General features: G+C 43.3%; 1 protein-coding gene and 1 long non-coding RNA gene across 3 annotated transcripts; one reads left to right on the top strand and one right to left on the bottom strand.

The window, feature by feature from the left end:
* Nucleotides 1–4,271: 4,271 nt before the first annotated feature.
* LOC127769563 (kelch repeat-containing protein At3g27220-like) lies at nt 4,272–8,521 on the bottom strand. The gene is made up of 7 exons (XM_052295158.1): nt 8,180–8,521; nt 7,067–7,246; nt 6,290–6,519; nt 5,945–6,115; nt 5,530–5,635; nt 5,015–5,221; nt 4,272–4,674 (listed from the first exon to the last, which is right to left on the bottom strand). Exons 1-7 carry the CDS (start codon nt 8,381–8,383, stop codon nt 4,510–4,512), a joined length of 1,263 nt encoding a protein of 420 aa, XP_052151118.1. The 5' UTR covers nt 8,384–8,521; the 3' UTR covers nt 4,272–4,509.
* Nucleotides 8,522–13,592: 5,071 nt separating this feature from the next.
* LOC127770224 (uncharacterized) lies at nt 13,593–17,693 on the top strand. Of its 2 annotated transcripts, XR_008016900.1 has the most exons (4): nt 13,593–13,737; nt 13,840–14,092; nt 14,226–14,937; nt 15,934–17,693. It is a non-coding gene; the product is annotated as an uncharacterized LOC127770224 (long non-coding RNA). The 2 variants fall into 2 exon arrangements; XR_008016899.1 differs by lacking the exon at nt 15,934–17,693 and having other exon boundaries at nt 14,226–15,067.
* The last annotated feature ends 1,221 nt before the right edge of the window (nt 17,694–18,914 follow it).

Below are 18,914 nucleotides of genomic sequence, written 5' to 3'. Positions count from 1 at the left end.
GGGGGTGGAGCGGATGATGGGGGGTGGTGCGGGTTTTGGTGGGGTTGGGTTGGGCTGCGCCGCGCTGCGACGGGGAGGGGGAGGGGTTGGTTTTTGGTGGAAAAAAAAGAGGGAGATGAGAATGAGATTGGGAAGAAGTGACCGAGCCCACAGTGGTGGTGGTGGTGGTGACTACTGTCCCCGTGGTCGTCAGTGACAGTGCGCGCGGAGTGGTGCGGTTTTTTTGGCCTGGTTCCTTCCCTCTCGGTCGATTTTCGGGCTCCACGACACGTGTGCTTTTGTAACTGTGGTGTACGGTGTTAAGGAGTTTAAGGAGTGTTTTCAATGTAGGACTACCGTCTTTTAAAGAGAGTTTTAGGAGTTGCGTAGCTTACATATCGTCGTGGATTCGTCTCCTGTAGTCCGGTTGTTGTGCCATTGAATTGAGTTCGGGGGCTGGGTGAAAATCTGTCTCTAGCCGTTTATAAATGTCATTAATGTAAGATATATCTTCATCATGAATTTGATGAATTTGTGATGGTTCATAAGATATTGTTTGGGTTGTGTCTTGTGAGAGGAAAAAAGATGATTGATGCAACAAAAATAATTTTACAGTACGGATTTTACACTTCTATTTTAGCAGTTTTAAATCCAAGTGTGTAAAAATAAAATATGTTCTAAAATTAAGTTTGAAAATTATAACTATAGCTATGGCACGTAAGTCTAAGCTTAAGAGCCTATTTAAATAGGAGGAATTTTCTGAAAATTTTAGAGAAATGGAACTATTTCATGTGAAAAATCTATAAAATTTATGCTATCCAAATAGAAGCCCTTGTGAGAGTGAATCAACTCATTGGATTGGATGGTTATTTTGTGTGCTCATCTATGGATTACCACGGTTTAAGTTTTGTGAGCTCTAACCACATGGCATACTGCACGGTTTCAACTTGCTCTATCGCTAGTACAATCGAGGACTAATTTTTTTCTAGTTGATTTTTTCTTGTCCCATATTTGAGGGATATATAGGAGTGCACCATCACCTCAATTCTTAGGAATCATTGGTTGTGTGCTCTACGTGAGATAGCAATAATTGAAATACGCTCGTTGCAGTTGCCAATTAAGCATAACCCTCGATCCAAATGCAGATTGCCATAGAGACATTCGTTTATCGATAACACCAACTGATATTCGTTTGAATTAATTTCTGATTGCCGTCATTCTCGAAAGAGACGACATAGGAGGAAGAGGGTCCATATATATTATTATTCTCAATTGGTTTCATTTATTATTTTTCAAAAACTTAATTTCTTATTTATGTGATCCTTTACATAGTAAACTGAGGATGTAAATAATTTGTTTAAGTAAATACAGCCACTGAGCTCCACGCCCTTGCACAACCGAGCTAAAATCCTTAAAAAATCTTGCAAAAAAAAAAACCCTTCACAAACCAAACTTTGCCAACCTATAGAGTAGTATAGACCATGTTTTTGGTTACAGCGACTAGCCCCTCTTAACAGCGTGATTTATTTGTGGGCAAGCCAGATACTATGCAATAATGCAAATGCAATAGCTTATCATATAAAATCTTATAATCCTCACGCTGTTACTGCTCACTCACCCGCGCGGCCATGTCGCCCAAAAATCTGCCCCGTTCGATCCCCCGCCCAGCCACGTGCCTGCCATCGTATCGGGCCAAGTCTACCGAGCCCATCACCCAGTCACCCACAACACGCGGAGGAGGAAAATAAAATAGAAGCCACCAACCTACGCTACTATCCCGATTCCCCATCCTCTCGACCGCCTCGTTTTAGATGATGCAAACGCAATAGCTGAATCAAGCCGACGAGCCGGTAACGGGAAAACCAAGCTAGACGACAGCGGCTGATGTCCCGTTCACCGATTCAAGGTTCTGGGATTCGGTCCGAAAGGTTCGAATGTCGGTGAATTTCACCCATTTCGGTAAGGTCCGAGACAACAATTCACTTCTATTTCACCTAAATATGGTTCATTTTTACCAATTTTTATCAAATTTGGTTTAAATTTGATTAAAATTCATCCGAATTTTCCGAAATTCGTCCATTTCGGTGGACTCCTTTTTTTTTTTTTTTGCAATCGAATCCCAAAATGCGCGTGATGCGTGGCTGCGTACCCGATTGCCCCATGTATCCAAGGGCCAAGGAAGAGTGGGTGCGTGCGATGCCGCCGATGCAAACTCGCCGCTACGCCCGTCCACGCACGCGTCGTCCGCGGCGGCCTCTCCTGTACTACACGATTTTTCGGCTGGTGAGGCGGTGACTACTCTCTCCAAGCCTTGCAACTAGACTAGGAAAATGGCCAAATTGGGCCCTTCGCCCCCACTAGCTTTTTTGGCACAACTCCGTGGGTGTTCACCAAAGTTGGAGCAGTAGTGGTTTATAGGTTCTACCGTTCTAGTTTAGCTTCCTTTGGTATAAAAATGGTACTAGCAGTTTAGCTTAACTACTAGAGACTTTTGCTGGGGCAATGTTTTTTTTTATCTATTACTCCCTCCGCTAGTATATAGCTAAAATCCCTTATATGTATATGGATACCGGTATAGTAAAAATCTTGTGTATCTTTGGACACAGAGTATTACTTTTAAACCGTAGACACGTGACTAAACAGAAAATAATTTTATGGTTAGACTTTTACGCCTCTACTCTTGATATTTCAATATTTGAGACTAATTGACACCGGAAAATTCAAATTTTATTGTAGCTTGTAAGCCGCAGCTCAAACAAAAAGACCCAATTATTTACTAAAGGGTGTTCATTGTCTAAGACATGTCGACTATTCTACCGAGAAAAGGAGAACAGCTGAACAAGAACACGGCCGGTATCCTACCTTTGGCCCCTAGCCCCCTAATCAGAGTCCAAGGACCAATTCTTATACAGCTTATAAGCGAGGAAGAGGGCCAAACTAAAGATTAAAGAAGCTTCTTCACTTCAAATATCTAATCAGGTTTAGAAATCCAGGCACCAGCGATGTGCCATGCGTCTATCATGAGCATGCGGCCGAGGAAAGAGATATCACCATCCTGCAATGGACTGGTCACGTGAAATCTCTGCGATTTGATGGGGATTTTTTCTCCGTCCGACTGAGATGTTGCTTTTGGATGGCCTACAGCGCCAGTAGATGACCGGCAAAGTGCAAAGTCTCCCACATGTGCTAATTGCAGCTTCATTAGACCGGAAGAGAAGGGGACCCCAAATGGCACGGCAAGGGACTAAGTAGTAATTACCATGAAACTATTACCCATTGATTTTTTTTTTCTGGAGGAGACTATTGCCAATTGATGTGTGTGATGCTGTGATTAACTGTATATAAGCTTTGTGTATGCCTAGGGCTTTTTATAGAGAAGAAAAAGTGAGCCCAACAATGACACTTTGTTGAATGATTATGACTTACATTAGGCTGGATGAGGAAAGGACTATATAAACAATAGACTATTTGTGATCCCAACAACGACACTTCGTTGCATGATTTAGACTACATTTTGGATAGATAACGAAAGCACTATACAGACACTACTTAGTATAGGGATATATGGTTGTTTTACACGCTAATAGCGCCATTGTGTGTGGCCTTGTGAAAAAGCTGAAACATCAGGAAAAGCTGGATGCAGCAGGAGTGCAGTTCGATGAGAGCCTAAAAAATGTTGATGCACATCAAAACAAAGGGGAATTAATAAGAGATGAAAAGATTGGCAAAAGGCAGGAAGCCAGAAAGCGCTACACGATCAGCAATAGCTTTCCTCCCGATATGGCCTGCTTTGCCAATGACCGTGGTCCTGTGCAAAAATATTCATGGGAATGGGGTTTTGTGGTCATCAACAGTAACAAGTTGAAAACAATCTGTGGCACAAACCAAGTCTTGGAGAACACCAAGACGTGGAATCTAACAGAAACATTAGGTCATAAATCATAATGAGCGAACCATCCAGCGTACTTTAATAAAGCTTAACACGGGTATAAAGTACCAGGTATCAGAGAACATGCACTTACATTCACAGAGAGCATGTGACAGGTGTTAAGTTGATAGAGCTGAAGTCAACTGCCAGAATAACTCAAGAGTCAAATACCAAGTTGATGTTTTTAGGATACTGAATATGGGCTCAAATCCAGTTGAGAAGTTACTGCAGAGTCTCCTGATGGTGGTTATTTATGTTGAACTATGTAAGCAGTTTATAAGTAACAGTAAGAATGCTTACCCATTGGATACCAGTATTGCTAACCTAGAGTAACTCAAGTGCAAATGTATCGGTCACACTCCAATCACTGAACAGAAGATCAATTATCTCTGATTCTCTGTACAAAATTGTGTAAAAGTCGGTCATTCTATGATATAACCAAAAAGATTAGTGGCATGATGTGACAATGCACAACAAAGCCAACAATTCGTATGATAATAAACAACTCGCCCACCATAGGGGAATGGAACAGTTATGTACCCAAAAGAATGCATAAAGAATGGGCTTAGTCAATGGTCATATCAGTTTTCCTTCTAAAAATCTCACAGGTGCAACTTAGTTCTCCACATGCATCCGACAACCTTCTTAGGAGAAGGGTCTTTCGGTCCTTTGTCTCGTTGCCCAGAAGTGAAATACAGCCAGCCATCCCAGTATCCTACCAGAGTGGTCTTGATTCGGAAAGGTAACCGCCCAATCACAGTCCATTCCTGTATGCCAAAATAGTTTTAGTAGCAATACAAAGTTGACAAGCTGAGGAAATTACTGACATGCAGTGCACTTTCCAAAGTTTCCTTTCGTCGTGTTTGCCATTTACTGATTTACATTTTTTCTTGGCTTCATATTGTTCTGTGGATAGATTTTATGATGATGAGTTGTACTGGGTTTATGTGCTTATAAACAGAAGAATGATGCAAAACAAGAAGTATCTAAACCACCACACGACAAACAAACAACAGGCAGTTGATAGGTGATGTTTCATGTTATATCCATCATTTCTTATCACTTTAAGTGTTTTATCTAAAATAAGGAGCAAGGAAAGGCATGTACCAGTGTGTTCAAGTTGAACCGAAACAATTCACCAACTAAAACCATTTTTTTGGTTATTGGGTGCTTTTCTGTGGTTCCTCCAGCAATAATGAGAGAATTGTTAACATTCACCCAAGCAAACTCTATATGTGAATCTGGCTTTGGCATAGGTGGAAATTCTTTCCACTTCATTCCATCATCAAGCATGTATACATTGCTGTAGACCACCTGCATAGGCAGAAGATCAAAATGACTATAGAACAAAATCTAAAAGTTATTACAAGAAAACAATGAACATAGGTCTCTAGGAGGTGTAAAATTTCACAAAGTGCTAAAACAGGTTAAGCGGACAGCTCAAAAGTTAAATCACCATCTACTGGGTAACACATTATACATTTTGTGCCTTCAGTGGAACCAGACTTTCCACTATTCATTGTCAAAAGTGATCCATGTCGAACTTCAAAATGTACAAAACAAATTCCTATACAATATGCAGAAATTAGCATATATAGTGATTGAGCTACAGATCAGCATACCTCACTTCTTCTAACACATTTAAATATAGGTGATCCAGGTTTCGCCATAAAATCTCCTTCTTGGCCACCAATAACAAGTAGCTTATCATTAGCAACAACACAAGCCCTGGTATCAAAAGAGAAAAATCATGATTAAGCTGCTAAGCTAACAACAGGACCATTCTCAGAAACAGGTTATATACTTATATGCCACATAAGAACTTTGTATGGCGTACAAACATATTTCTGGCCCAGAACTAATTTTAATTTAGATACTTAATCAAAGAAATAGCCTAGAAGCATACATATTGTGGGCGGCATCATAAAAATCTGAATACAACAGATGCTAAACATCAATACCATTCAGGTGTATAGCAACATTACTTTCCAACAAAAATGGCAACAATAGAAATTATGTGGAGGGGGAGTTATAGACCTATGAGGGCCTCCACGTGGGATTGGTATCTCACTCCTCCACTCGTTTTCCAGGGCTTTCCCATCCTTTACTGCAATGCTCCAATGTTCAAGCCCAGGTTCATGCCTATCCTCCTTGCTGCCACCCATCACATGAAGCCTGCCTCTCCAAAGTTGTGTGGCTGGAGCATATCTGAACAATAGATTTGGGATAAAGAAAGAAACAAATAAGGGCTCAAAACAATATTTGTTTTTCCTTGACAGCATACAACAGACCAAATATCCAAACTTCAAAAGTAGTATTAAGATTAACGGGAGTGCATGACCATACAAGTACAATAATGCCTAAATACAACACTGTTTGTACCTAGGAACTGGCAATGGAGGCAAATCGTGCCATTCTTTTGTTTCAGTGTCCAGCACAAAATTTCGTGCTGTGGGCCCCCTACATTGCGGACCATACTGTCCTGTTACCACATAAACATATCTTCCATCTGTAACCATCCCCAAATGTGAATGAGCCATTTCCTTTGGCATATCAAACCTCCCACCCCATGTATTATCTGAGAAATTGTAAATATCCACATGAGAATGCACCTATACATGGAAAACATTAGAAAAGGTTAAATAACTTGATGGCATCTTGAATTAACTTATGGTAAACTTAAAAGTACCAACAAAATCAGCAGGGCAAGGAATTACTGGGTTAATTCACAATCTGGCAATACTAAGCCATATATACACACACCATCAATATTAAACTTTCAGCCAAAAATGATTATAATGGGATCACGCTAACCAAAAGCACAAGTACTTCAATTGTGTTTTAGTAAGGAAGATCATGTTTAAACAAGCTAGGGAACACAGGTCATCTATACAACTTGACAATATTATGTGAATTTATATTTCATTAAAAACAATGGTGTAGGTAGCCAACTTGAGTGATCCAAAACGATAAGTCCGATTACACATCTAGGTCATTGATTGCTGAAAGGGAACAAGTATAATGTGTTGCTGTAACCCCAACTCACCAATTAAATATGTTGCATGCTATATGTTGTTCTTCAGCAAGAGATTTTATAAATACAAGAAAAAGAGCACAAAGTATGACTGGATGCGAGAGATAACAGGGAAGCTTCCTCACATGGTTAATGGTACCATATCCAGCAAACACATATAAGAGATTCTTAATTTGCATAGCAGCACCATCCAAACGTGGCACAGGTGCTTCAGCCATCTCCTCCCATTGTAGTTCTGGTGCTGGCAAATCTGCAAAGGTTGCATTTATGTCCGTGGAACCTATAGATATTTTTTCCTTTGTTTGCTGCACAAGAAAATTAAAAAAAAAAACGACTACTTAAAAAACAAGTCAACTTGAAAATGCCATACAAAATTATAGATCACGCCAACAGTCCTCATAGCATAAGTCATTATATAATAAAACTAATGGGAAGGGGAAGAAATATCGAAGTGAGATACATGAGTTTTTACATTTTTTACAACACTTGCCAAATTCATGCAGTATACACATAAATAAGATATCAAACATAATTTAAGTGTTTACTCTGATGTGTAGGACCAAGATATTAGATTAGATGGTAGGACTGTATATGCCTAGATAAACAAAAACTGGCAGTTACAGCAAAATAAGTAGTCTTAATTTAATCTGGCATGGGATCGGAATGAAAATCAGATGGCTTTTTGCTGCTTCTAGCTCAAACAAATGGTGAAACTGTCACGATTTAGCATGTGTTTGCTGCTTCCATGCCTATGTTAATTCAAAAACACAGAGATTACAGTTCATAAACATTAGCATGAGTATAGATTTTGCGGGTTCTCCTAAAGATTACTGTTCGCAAACAGCTCTTCATTCTGAAATCTCAACCAGAAGTTGCAGGCATGAATGCATGATTAATTTCTTCCTCTCCTAAGAAGCAAAAATCCTGTTGCAAATTTCACAACCGGCACATCAAGACCCTTCAGGAAGCAATCAACCTGCTAGTACTATCAAAGGTGATGCCTAAACTATAGCTCATAAGTGCAACTAGAGAGCAAGGCATTTGGTGTCGAGGGGAAGATACCAATCAACCCAGATGTGTTCTACTAGTCCAACCAAACCACAGAGGCATACCTAATTCCAACCAGATCTCACTAATCGCGCGCGACTCCGTACTACCACACAGAACACTAGAAGGCACCGGAGGCAGCAATCGAAGAGTGTGTGTGCGCGCTGCGAGATGGGAACTAGGAGCATCACCTTCTTCCCCGAGGGTGGCACGAGGGCGGCCGGGCGGCCGGGGAGATCGATCCTGGAGGACCAGGCGGGGGCGGCGGGGGAGGAGGAGGCCCAGAGGAAGTCGGCGACAAGGACGAGGCCGAGGATGGCGACGACGGCGAGCGCAATCAGGTGCTTCGGAGGGGGCGCCTTCGGCGCCGCCGCCGTCGCCGCCGGTCTCGCCATCGCCGGGTGGTCAGATGCGGCGGCGGCGGCAGCGAGGAGTGGAGGGTGTCGGTGGCATTTAACGGCGAGTCGGCGAGGGCAGGTGCATCGGAGTGAGGAAAGGAGAACGAGACGGTCATGGAGAATTGGAGCCGGGCAGTATGGCCTTTTTTTTTTTTCATTTATCTTGGAATTTAGGCCGTCTTTAGTTCGCGAAAAGAAAATTTCTGGATGTCACATCGGATATTTGACCGGATATCAGAAGGGCTTTTCGGACACGAATAAAAAAAATAATTTCATAACTTGCCTGGAAACCGCGAGACGAATCTTTTGAGCCTAATTAATCCGTCACTAGTACATGTGGGTTACTGTAGCACTTATAGCTAATCATGGACTAAATAGGCTTAAAAGATTCATCTCGCGATTTTCTCCCTAACTGTGCAATTAGTTTTTTCATTTATCTATATTTAATGATTCATGCATGCATCTAAATATTCGATGTGATGTTTTTGGGGAAAAAATTTTGGAGAACTAAACGGGGCCTTACCATCCTCCCCCTGCCACAAAATTGTAAAAGTTCTAATCACAAATTATATATTTTTTTTGGCTAATACGTCAGTTGGCGTTTTTTTTTTCCATATGCTCATCCGATGAGGCTGATTGTTTGGTATCTTAGAATGTCGGCAAATCATGATAAAAATGATGATTATACCTATTACATCATTTTTATACTGTCTTTCTCATCATCCCATATATCTATTCCAAATGACTTTCGCACTCTCTCATGTTGTATGATTGTGAGTTGAACAATACGAGGAATCGATCAAGTTCTCATTTGTGTTAAAGATGTCGATTAGGATGAAAACTGGAGTGGTTTCCCTAAACCCATAGCAACTTGTGTTTACGGTTTGAGCCCTAGAAAAACAAGGTAGAGCGCGGAATATAGTTGTCTTTTGCCTTAGACTTGTATGTGCGGTCAATATGTGAAGCTGGCCATGCTTCTTCACTTTCAAGCAAGCGTGTAATATGCCCTAAAATATAGCCACCAACAAACCCCAAACAACACCATCAATAGATCATCACCATCGCTAGTAGGTCCATTCACTAACCTCGATTTTCTTTCGGGTTGCACTTTAAATCTTGCGTAAGATGCACAATATCGTCCTTGTTGCCACTCCTCTATCTCATACTACTTCATACAATTGATGTAGATGAGCTTCTCGTTTTATTCTTAGCCTCTCACCTTCCTTTTGTATCCCGACACTATATCACTGGTTATAAAATTGTGACGTTCAGATGCTTCTTAAGGATAAAGATGTAATGAAGGATACGATAAAAATATAAGCGTATCAATCTTTAAATATTCTACAAATCCTTATTTCTAATATGCTATTACTATTTCTAAACTTATAACGAAGTTGAATTTTAAATTTTGTTTGACTATTTATATTCTCTAGTAATATTTGTGCAAATAAGTTTCGATGACAACTTAGAGATACTCCTTTCACTTTACTTTGTAATTAAATAGATATTGTTTATCTAAGTCTGATAAAAAGAAGGCAACTATGCCATATATTTGGATCCTGTTTAGCACATTTTTGGACTAAAGATTGCATGGAGATAGGTTTTCTAGCTCCATAAATATATAGATTTTGATTTGCGATTATGTTACAACAATTGGATGAATTAATAAGTTCCCATCTATCTTCTACCCTATAATTCACTAACTCACTCTTACACCTACATTACTCATTCATCAAATCCAATGGCTCATATTCATCTAACTCTAATCGAACGTGCCAGATGAGACCCCCTTCCCTCTGCGCTTGTCACGCCCAGAAATTCCCGAATAGAATTCCAAGCAGAATGTGCATTAAAGTCCCCGTCCAGGACCGACCGGGGTACACAAACGACAAAGTTGACATACAGATCCACATCTTACAAACATTATAAAAGTCTTACATAAATGCAGTGGAAAACTTAAAGGATAACTGAGCTAAACCTTGACTTGGACTGCAGCGGGAACACCACTCCACAGGCATCCTCGACGGCACGGACGAAGTCTACTCCTCAGAGAAACCACCATCTGACGCATACTCAAATTCTGGGGTTTGGGGAAAATAGAACAAGACTGAGTACTACCCACTGTACTCAGCAAGTCATACCGAAATAGGGGTATGATGCAGGGAATTATCAAAGGATAGCTATAATGGTTCATTTGCATAAAGCGGGCATTTATAAACAGAAAGTTGAAAGCAGTAAAACAGTTGTAATAATTAATCAATATTAATCATCCACTGTCCAACGCTATACCCCGTTGCAACAGGCCCAACCATCCACTTATACTATTCAATTCCATTAGACTAGTCTAGGGTGAGTCTAATCACGGTGAATTTGGTTGACCGCCCATAACCGCGGGCACGGCTATTCGAATAGTTTTACTCTGATCAGAGGTGTACAACTGTACCCACAAGACACAGCCCCACGACACGTTTCCGTGCGCCGACATGCCACCATGACATACCGGAAAGAGGCCATGACAGGACCCTTCGCATAACCCCCTCTAACCAAGCACACCACACCTCAGGTTTCACCCCCACTCCTCGCAAGGCAGCGGGCAGTCCCCTCTCATGCCTAGGTGAATCCGGAAGCCACATAGGCCGTCGCAGGGCCCATCCAAACTCCATCACGCCCACCCTTGCCTGGATGCGTCGGCTAGAGGAAAGCTACACTACAAGCCCAGCCGTTGCCCACGCTGGCTTGTGGTAAGTATGAGGAATTCTTCCAGGGTTTCCCGCGAACCGGTCCTTAATTGCCCTGGGCGCGACCATCAAAACCATGCACCCACGGCCCACCATTTAATATTAATTAATTAACCAACACCGGAGTGGTGAGCATTAACCAACATCAATCCTAGAATCTGATATCTATGCATTTAATGTAGTTCCCCATTGTGTGCTAGTTGAACTAAGCAAAGCTAAGCATTCCCTAGTCCAATCTCTAGTCATGTTATATCCCAAGCTAACAAAGAAACATGGTACAAGATAGCATGGCTATGACAGTAGGTAAACATCCCATGGTGATATTATAAAACAATGCAGTATTTGAAGAAAAATAATGGAGCATTTACAATATAGGATCAACATGTTCAAGTGGCAAGCATGACTTGCCTTGCTCTGTAGCTGGAGGAACTTCGGCGACTATTTCAAGGTACACCGGAGCGTCGGGAGAGCCGAAATCTAAGCGACATACAAAGCAAACAATACAAACAGGCTATAATACTACTGAAACAGAGAACAAAACTATTTTCAATGGATTCTACACATTTTTCTTGATTTACTGAGACTTGAATGGGCTTAAACGGAGCTCGGATGAATTAGATATGAATTTTAGAAGATTCACTGTGTTTTTACTATAAACAGAAAAATCCTTAATTGAATTATTGCGCAATAAATAAATCCCGGGAGAGAGATGGGGTGGTGCCGACATGCGGGCCCCACATGGCAGTGACTCGAGGAGGGCGGTCCGCGGTGGACCGAGTCCACGGACCGGGAAAGGACGGTGCACCACGTGGCGCTGACGTGGCGCCGACGCGGCGGCCACGCGGCAGCCACGTGGGCGGCCGAACGGACGGCCCCGATCTACCCAAGGGTAGATCGGACGGCGGGTGTGGCTCGCGGCCGGCGCGCGGCAGCGCGAGACGGCGACCGGCGGCGACCGGCCGGCAGCGGAGGGCGACGACGTCGCGGCGACGCGGGCGGCGAAGCGGCTAAGCGGTGGCGCGGGAGAGAGAGAGGAAGGGGAGGAGGGACCTCACCGACGACGATCGACGACGGCTAGCGACGGAGGGCGGCGGCGACGGCGGGACGATCTCCGGAACCACCTAGCGAACACGGTGGAAGGGGTTAGAGAGGGAGAGGGAATTGGAAGAGGGCGAGGACGCCGGCCGAAGGCGGCGGCCATGGCGGTGCTCACCGGCGAACGGCGCGGAGTGGGTTCCGGCGGCGGGATCCAACGGAAGAGGGGTGGACGGGGTGGCCTGCACGATGGCGAACGCGACGGCGTCGTCGGCTCGGCGGCTAGCGGCGGCGAAGGGGAGGGCGACGGCTCTAGGGCGTTAGAGGGCTCGGGAGGGCTCAGCGAGATGGGGAAAAAGAGAGAGGGGGTGGCGGTGGTGCTTAAATAGAGGAGGGGGAGCCCGGACATGGCCGGTAAAGGCGGGAATCGCTGGCCGACGTGGGGAGGTGGAGGAGGAGAGAGAGGCGGGATTCGAATTTCGAATCCCGGCCGTCTCGGGCGCGGGCGCAGGCGAGAGGGAGGGGGAGTGGGTGCGGGAGACGCGGCACATGCGCGAGCGTGGCCGACGTGGCCCGGAGGAGGCGGGAACGTGGGCGCGGCAGCGGTTGCGGAGCGCTGCGGCGCTAGCTGGAGGAAGGGGACGGGCCCGACAGGTGGGCCCCACCTGTCGGTGACTCCGGGGGAGAGAAGGGAGGCGGCCGGCTCGGCTGGGCCTCGGCCTGTCGGCCGGCCCAGCGGAAAGAAGGGGGGGAAAGAGAGAATGGGCCGGCGGCCCAATTGAAAGAAAAAGAGAAAAGAAAAAAAAGGAAAAAGAAGGAAATGGATTTTTCTAGGATTAAATATTGCTTGTGCTTAATTTTAATTGGTTAAAATTATTTCTAGAGCTCTGAGAATTCCACTAAAAATCTTGTTAGCGTATTTCGACATGTAGAACTCAAGAAAAATTCCACATGCTAAATCCGATTATTATTTGCATTAATTTATTAGGGTTTTCTTTTGTTCTTACACCGATATTTTCTCTGGTGGATTATAAATTCAATTTAGGTTTAGGAAAGAACTTCAGGGTGTGACAGCACTCCTCCCCACCCACGCCCACGCGCCCTCTCTCTCGCGTAACTCCCGTTCTCACGCGCCCCCTTCTCTCTCGCACTGCTATTTTCGCCCGTTCCCTTCACCCATCGCCTCCGCGATTCTTGCCACTCGCCAATCGCCGCCACACCCAATCCCTAAATCCTACCCCGCCGCTGCCGTCGTGCCGCCACTCCAAATCCCCAAACCCTACCCCGCCCCGGCACTGCGGATCCCCGATCTCCGCCTCGCGTTATGGATGCCACTGCACCTCCTCCATTGAGACGAGCCACCATGGAGGCTGCCGTCTTTGCTCCCCCACCAGATCGCCATCCTGGCACTACCAGCGGTGGAGGCGGAGGCGGCCGCCGCTGCTGCACCAGGGAGGATGGCCGCGAATGGCGTGAGCTCGATATCCAAGGGCGGGGCTGTAATGAGGAGGTACACCCATGGACCATGACGGACCGGTGTGTGCAGCGGATGCGGGCAAGGAGGGAATTGTGCAGTTGGTAAGGCAAGATCCCATCTCTCTCTGTTAATCTCGATCTCCTCATGAGATTGCTACTAATTTAACGGTGATATTTTTTTTCTAAATTTTGTGTCAATTCCAGGAGAACTCGGAACCTATGGGGCTCCTTGAGGAGAGGGAATACGTCCCTGAAACCACATGATTCCTTGCATCAGTTCATCCCTTCTGTTGAGGCTTTGAGTGGCTGGGGATTTTGATGCTATGTGCTCTTGGTTTGACTCTATTTTTGCTATGTTTTGGTGCATGCAGCAAGATCATAGAGTTGAGCGGGAATGGGCCAGAAGCTGTGGCTCGCTAACTGGCAGATTGCGCAGGCAAATTCCCATATGCTAGCAGTAAGTTTTCCCCAAAATTTTATCCCACAAACTTCGATGTTTAGTTGCCAACTGAAATCTGTGCAATGAGTTACTATTTGTTTCACGCATTTTGCTGGTGAAACTTGCTTATTGTCTCGTTTTTGTTCTGTAGGAGCGCAACCTTGGGAGGGATAGAGTCAGATCATGGCTCTCTGATCATTTTGTAAATCCCGTTAAGTTACTTTGTTATTGATGGCATCTTTAGCATGCAGCTGATTTGTACCCATTTTTTTCCCATTGAAGCTAAAATCATTGCAACATCAGTTTGCTTGCTCGAGACCTATAATCATAGCCAAAATATCAGAATTGGAGGTTTGGAGATGCTCCTATAGTGGCTGGAAATTCAGCTGGTCACAGATTACCCTGCTCCTTGCAATAAATCAATCTCCCATGGTATTAGATTTTTTTTCTACTCTTCCATCAATAAAAACGATGGCACATGATTGCTGGAGCTGTATAGGTGAACGACGGCACATGTGTTCATACTTCATGCCGGCACAGGGGCACATTGCAGAAAAAAAGAGAGAAGTAGATCTCAGGTTCAATCGCCGCTGCACCCCAGGGTCTCACGCTTATTTGTAGTCAAACTAATGCAGCTCCAAGGTTCTGATTTGATTTCATTTGGTTGGCTCGGTATACAGCTGCCGGCTGCAGTGGTCGGTTTACTGTAGTCTCTCACATGGATTTTTTTTTACTCTGTTAAACAATCTTCAATGGAAACAAATAGTTTGGTTTCTAACTGAATATTATTGTTTTAACAGCTTACATTTTCTTGTAGCATATCTGCTCCAGGTCACTACTGCTCAACATCCTCTGCATTTAAGGTAATGCCAGTTATCCTCTTCTGCACTATTTCTTGCTCCTTTTTGTGCTCCTCTGCACTATTTTGTTGTTGTGCTTGCTATCCACTCTACGTGATTATTATGTTGCGAGGTGCTATCACAAGCACTTTTATTTCAATCTTCTTTGTTGTTGGCATCACTTAATTAACACTGGATTTTTGATAATTTTTAGTGTGAAATGCATAATAATAAAGTGATGCCATATGCTGAAATGCATATGTCATCACTTAATTATTTTCGATTGTGATTTGCCATGAACATATTAACGTCTGTCGCGGATATTTCCTTTGAGATGAAACAAGGTATTCGGTGTACATAGATCTAAGACTGCTGCACGGCTGTTGTTTTTCTGCTTGTTGGCCAAGTTCATTTTACTGAATCAATTCCAAGCATAATTTCCAGTAGCTATAACCAAGATCATCTTGTTTGGGTATACGTTAATACGTTATACAGGATTGCTGCATTTTTTTTATGAATACCTATAGAAAGCAAAATTGTGTTATTCAGATTCAGCATATGGTATATATTTCAAAATATGTATAATAAGTTTAAAGCTCAGAATGTAAATAGGCACAACATTTAGATGGACAAACATGAGATCTAGATTTTAGAAATAGCTTAACAAATTGTCCTGTTCAGGTGTCTCAGCTTCTGACTTTGTTCCAAATGTGTTCAGCTGTTAAGGAAAATAGGTTAGGCTTCACTTCCGAGATTATGCATTTGTTTAGAAATTTTTTACGATCTGATAGTCCCAGTTTCCGCCTTTGTTACAAATTGGCTGCCCTTCCATATGAAGGAATCACAAAGTCAAAACACTATTAGATTGAATAGGAAAATCATTTAATTTTTCGAAATTCTCCTATTTGTTATTACATGGCCTTAATTCTAGCAGCTAAAATTAAGATCATCTTGCCTATCTTATTTGTCTTTTCATTTCTAACAAAGCCAATCTCAACCAAATACACCTTTTTTTGGCAGGACAATCACTTATTTCTATGACCTTTACACCATGTATCTTGATGCATTTATAGTATAGATATGGATGTAAATCCTGCCATGACTTTGAATCCTGGTATTTGAAAGTAACCAACGGGTGTACATGCATATTTCATGATTTTTAAGATTGCTAATGCGATGAAGAATAGAAAAATGGAGGTTGAACCTTCTGAGTTAATGGCTTCTACAATTAGAAAAAGCCAAATGATGTAAGAACCAAATTTGTTATCAGTGTAGTTCTTGGTATCACAGAGAATGATTGTATCATGTGAACGCAGGTACAAATTTGTTAGTCTTTTCTGCTTCCTATACAAGTGGTATATGTCAATATATGATTGTAGAAATATATATGGAGAAATAAATGTCTAGCTGCTAAGTGCTAAGGTGCCTCTCATTTAAATTACTTCTCATTAGTCTAGCATACACAATAACCTGGTATTTGTGTGACTTTATATGCACATTATTTGTTTGGCAATAGTTGACAGAATGAGCTCTGGCGAGACATCATTAGACTAGAATAGTTCATTTTGGTCATGGAACTGTATTTCACCTTCAATGTCGCGATAGTACTTATGATTATCAATTTCCATTTGGTACTCATGCCGATCTAGGTTTGGTGCTTATCATTTTTATTTAGTACTCATGATTCAGTAATTCTTGCTTCGATGAATTGTTGCTGATCCACATTTTTTCGTGATTAAGGGCCTGTTTGGTACAGCTCCAACTCCTAAATTTAACTCCAGAAGTTGGGTTTGGATTGGAGTTGTGGAGCTGCCTAAACCCATCTCCACAACTCCAGTTCATTTTGTGAGAGAGCTCCACCCAACTCCACACCTAGTTTTAGTGGAGCTGAAACTGTTTGGCTGAGCTCCAACTCCAGGAGGGGTGGAGCTGGAGCTGCGCCAAACAGGCCCTAATGCACCAGAGTCTGTAGTAGATTGTTCGGCTCCTTCAAACTGAATCAGTAAATTAAGTAGTTACTGCTTGAGCTATTGAGGATGCTCTTTGACTGATAGCTATACCTAATTATTGAACTCGAATTTCCTTAAAAAATATATTTGTTCAGAGATGCTCATTCTAGCTATGTCACAAGCAGTGTTAAAATATTAGTGTTTTTTTTTCCGTTAAATCGCATGTCATTTGCTTCACTACATGAGCAAATCAGGGAAGTAGGAGGTGGAGCAATTCTATTTTGAAGCTAGGCAGGATTTTTCTTTACCACATGGCAACAAGCCACCTAGGATGAGAGAAGCTCATAAAGTGAGTTTTGTATCGAGTGCTCAAATTTCTCTGTAAATTATCATACTTTTTAGGATTAAAACTTCAGTATTGTGAAGAAAAACAAGAAACGGTATTTATTTTATGCCATTCTTTAAATTTTGTATGAAGATTAAAGAACACGTGTGATGCATTTTAAATTGTATGATCTGTATTATCATATATCGTCATCGTAGTGTTAGCACGGGCATATTACTAGTTTAGATAAAAATATAAAACTATAAACCACTGAATTTTAACATACAAACTCTAAATCTGAAATCTGGAGCCGTATTAATGGGGCATAATAAAATGACACAGTACTACTTTTTAACATGTTTGAGAGTGGCTGCGGAGGAAAAGTATTTTAGCCTCTGGCTGAGAAAGGGCACGACGCACACATGCGGACATTGTCCCCGGAAAGGCCCAGCGAAACAAGTGAAAAACAGCCCATCGGCATAGCGTACCCGCCCAGCCTTCTGGCGAACCGGCCGAGAGCCCCGCGAGGGCTGCGGGCTGCGGCTCCTGGTCAAGCCAGGCCGCCAAGGCCAAGGCTGAGTAGGCCGAATGGCCAACCACAGTGCGGGCCACGCCTCTATCGCCCATCAACACCGCCGTCACGCACTCACGTTAGAGCAAGTATAACAGACAGCTGAGATGAATGAGACAGGAGAGGAGAGAGATGAAAAGCGGGATGTAAGTTTACAGCCGGCTTAGGTATATAAACAAAAATATCTGTGAGACAGACAGGTGGACCATATATTTATAGTGAAGAGTTAAGCACTATATAAGTGAGCTGATAGATAGGCTATAAGTAAGCAATTGGTTTTATTATTATCCTTGCTCTTAGAGCAGGTACAGTAGCAAGCTATAAACCAACTATAAACATATTTTAAAAAGATAAAAAAATGAGAGAAGAGCAGTGGACTACAGATTTATAACCGGCTGTAACATGGACTCCAAAACATAGTGTGTATGATATGTGAGACTAGATATTAATAGTGTTGTATATAACTATTGTATGAATTAGCTATTAAATTAATTATAAATGATTTGGAGTTAATAATTGACTATACTATCAGCTCCTACGACAGTCTAATTTCGCCCCCCGATATAGAATCGAACCTCACGGGCACACACGGCGCCACGAGTCACCGTGCGGCCGTGCCGCACGAGACCCGTGCCAGCACGCGCGGAATCCGCTTCTTTTGCAGCCGGCCACACCACCTGCCTCCTCGGCGCTCACCTGACGATAAAGAGGAACGAAACAAGAAAAACCTCACAAGAACGCCATCGTGAAAGACGCTTAATTTCTGCTTCTCCTGTTCTCCAACCGCCACGTTTCGCCGCCGGCCGATCGAACCCGTCCAACGCCTGCGTTGCGTGCAAAACGCGAGAGCCCAGTGTACCTGCGCAACCCGCAGCGATCCGCTGCCGTGAGGTTAATTTGTTCGAAAAGGCCCGAAGAGATTTTTCATCTAGGCTGGCCGTATAGTCGGCTGCCGGCGGCGGCGAATGGAGGTTGGGGGCGTGACGGCACGGCTCTCCCTTCCCCAAATGGGCCAAATTGGGCAGTTCATGCGGATAAGGAGAGAAACCGCACAAGCAGCCAAAGGCTGCGGTTTGGAGCCACTCGCCTCTCTCGGTGCGCCAACGAAACAAGCCACGCTTATTACCTCCTCCTGCTGCTGGCCTGTGCTGTACGT

The sequence above is a fragment of the Oryza glaberrima genome, chromosome 4, assembly GCF_000147395.1.
Source record: "Oryza glaberrima chromosome 4, OglaRS2, whole genome shotgun sequence".
NCBI lineage: Eukaryota > Viridiplantae > Streptophyta > Magnoliopsida > Poales > Poaceae > Oryza > Oryza glaberrima.
This window is presented reverse-complemented; position numbering and strand designations above follow the sequence as displayed.

What these genes read in the sequence shown, in the direction of transcription:
- LOC127769563 (XM_052295158.1), bottom strand. Translation starts at nt 8,383, where the DNA reads ATGGCGAGACCGGCGGCGACGGCGGCGGCGCCGAAGGCGCCCCCTCCG. An exon ending in GATATGGTACCATTAACCAT is followed by an intron (nt 6,520 to 7,066) that starts GTGAGGAAGCTT and finishes TTCCATGTATAG; the next exon opens with GTGCATTCTCATGTGGATAT. An exon ending in CCTCCATTGCCAGTTCCTAG is followed by an intron (nt 6,116 to 6,289) that starts GTACAAACAGTG and finishes TCTATTGTTCAG; the next exon opens with ATATGCTCCAGCCACACAAC.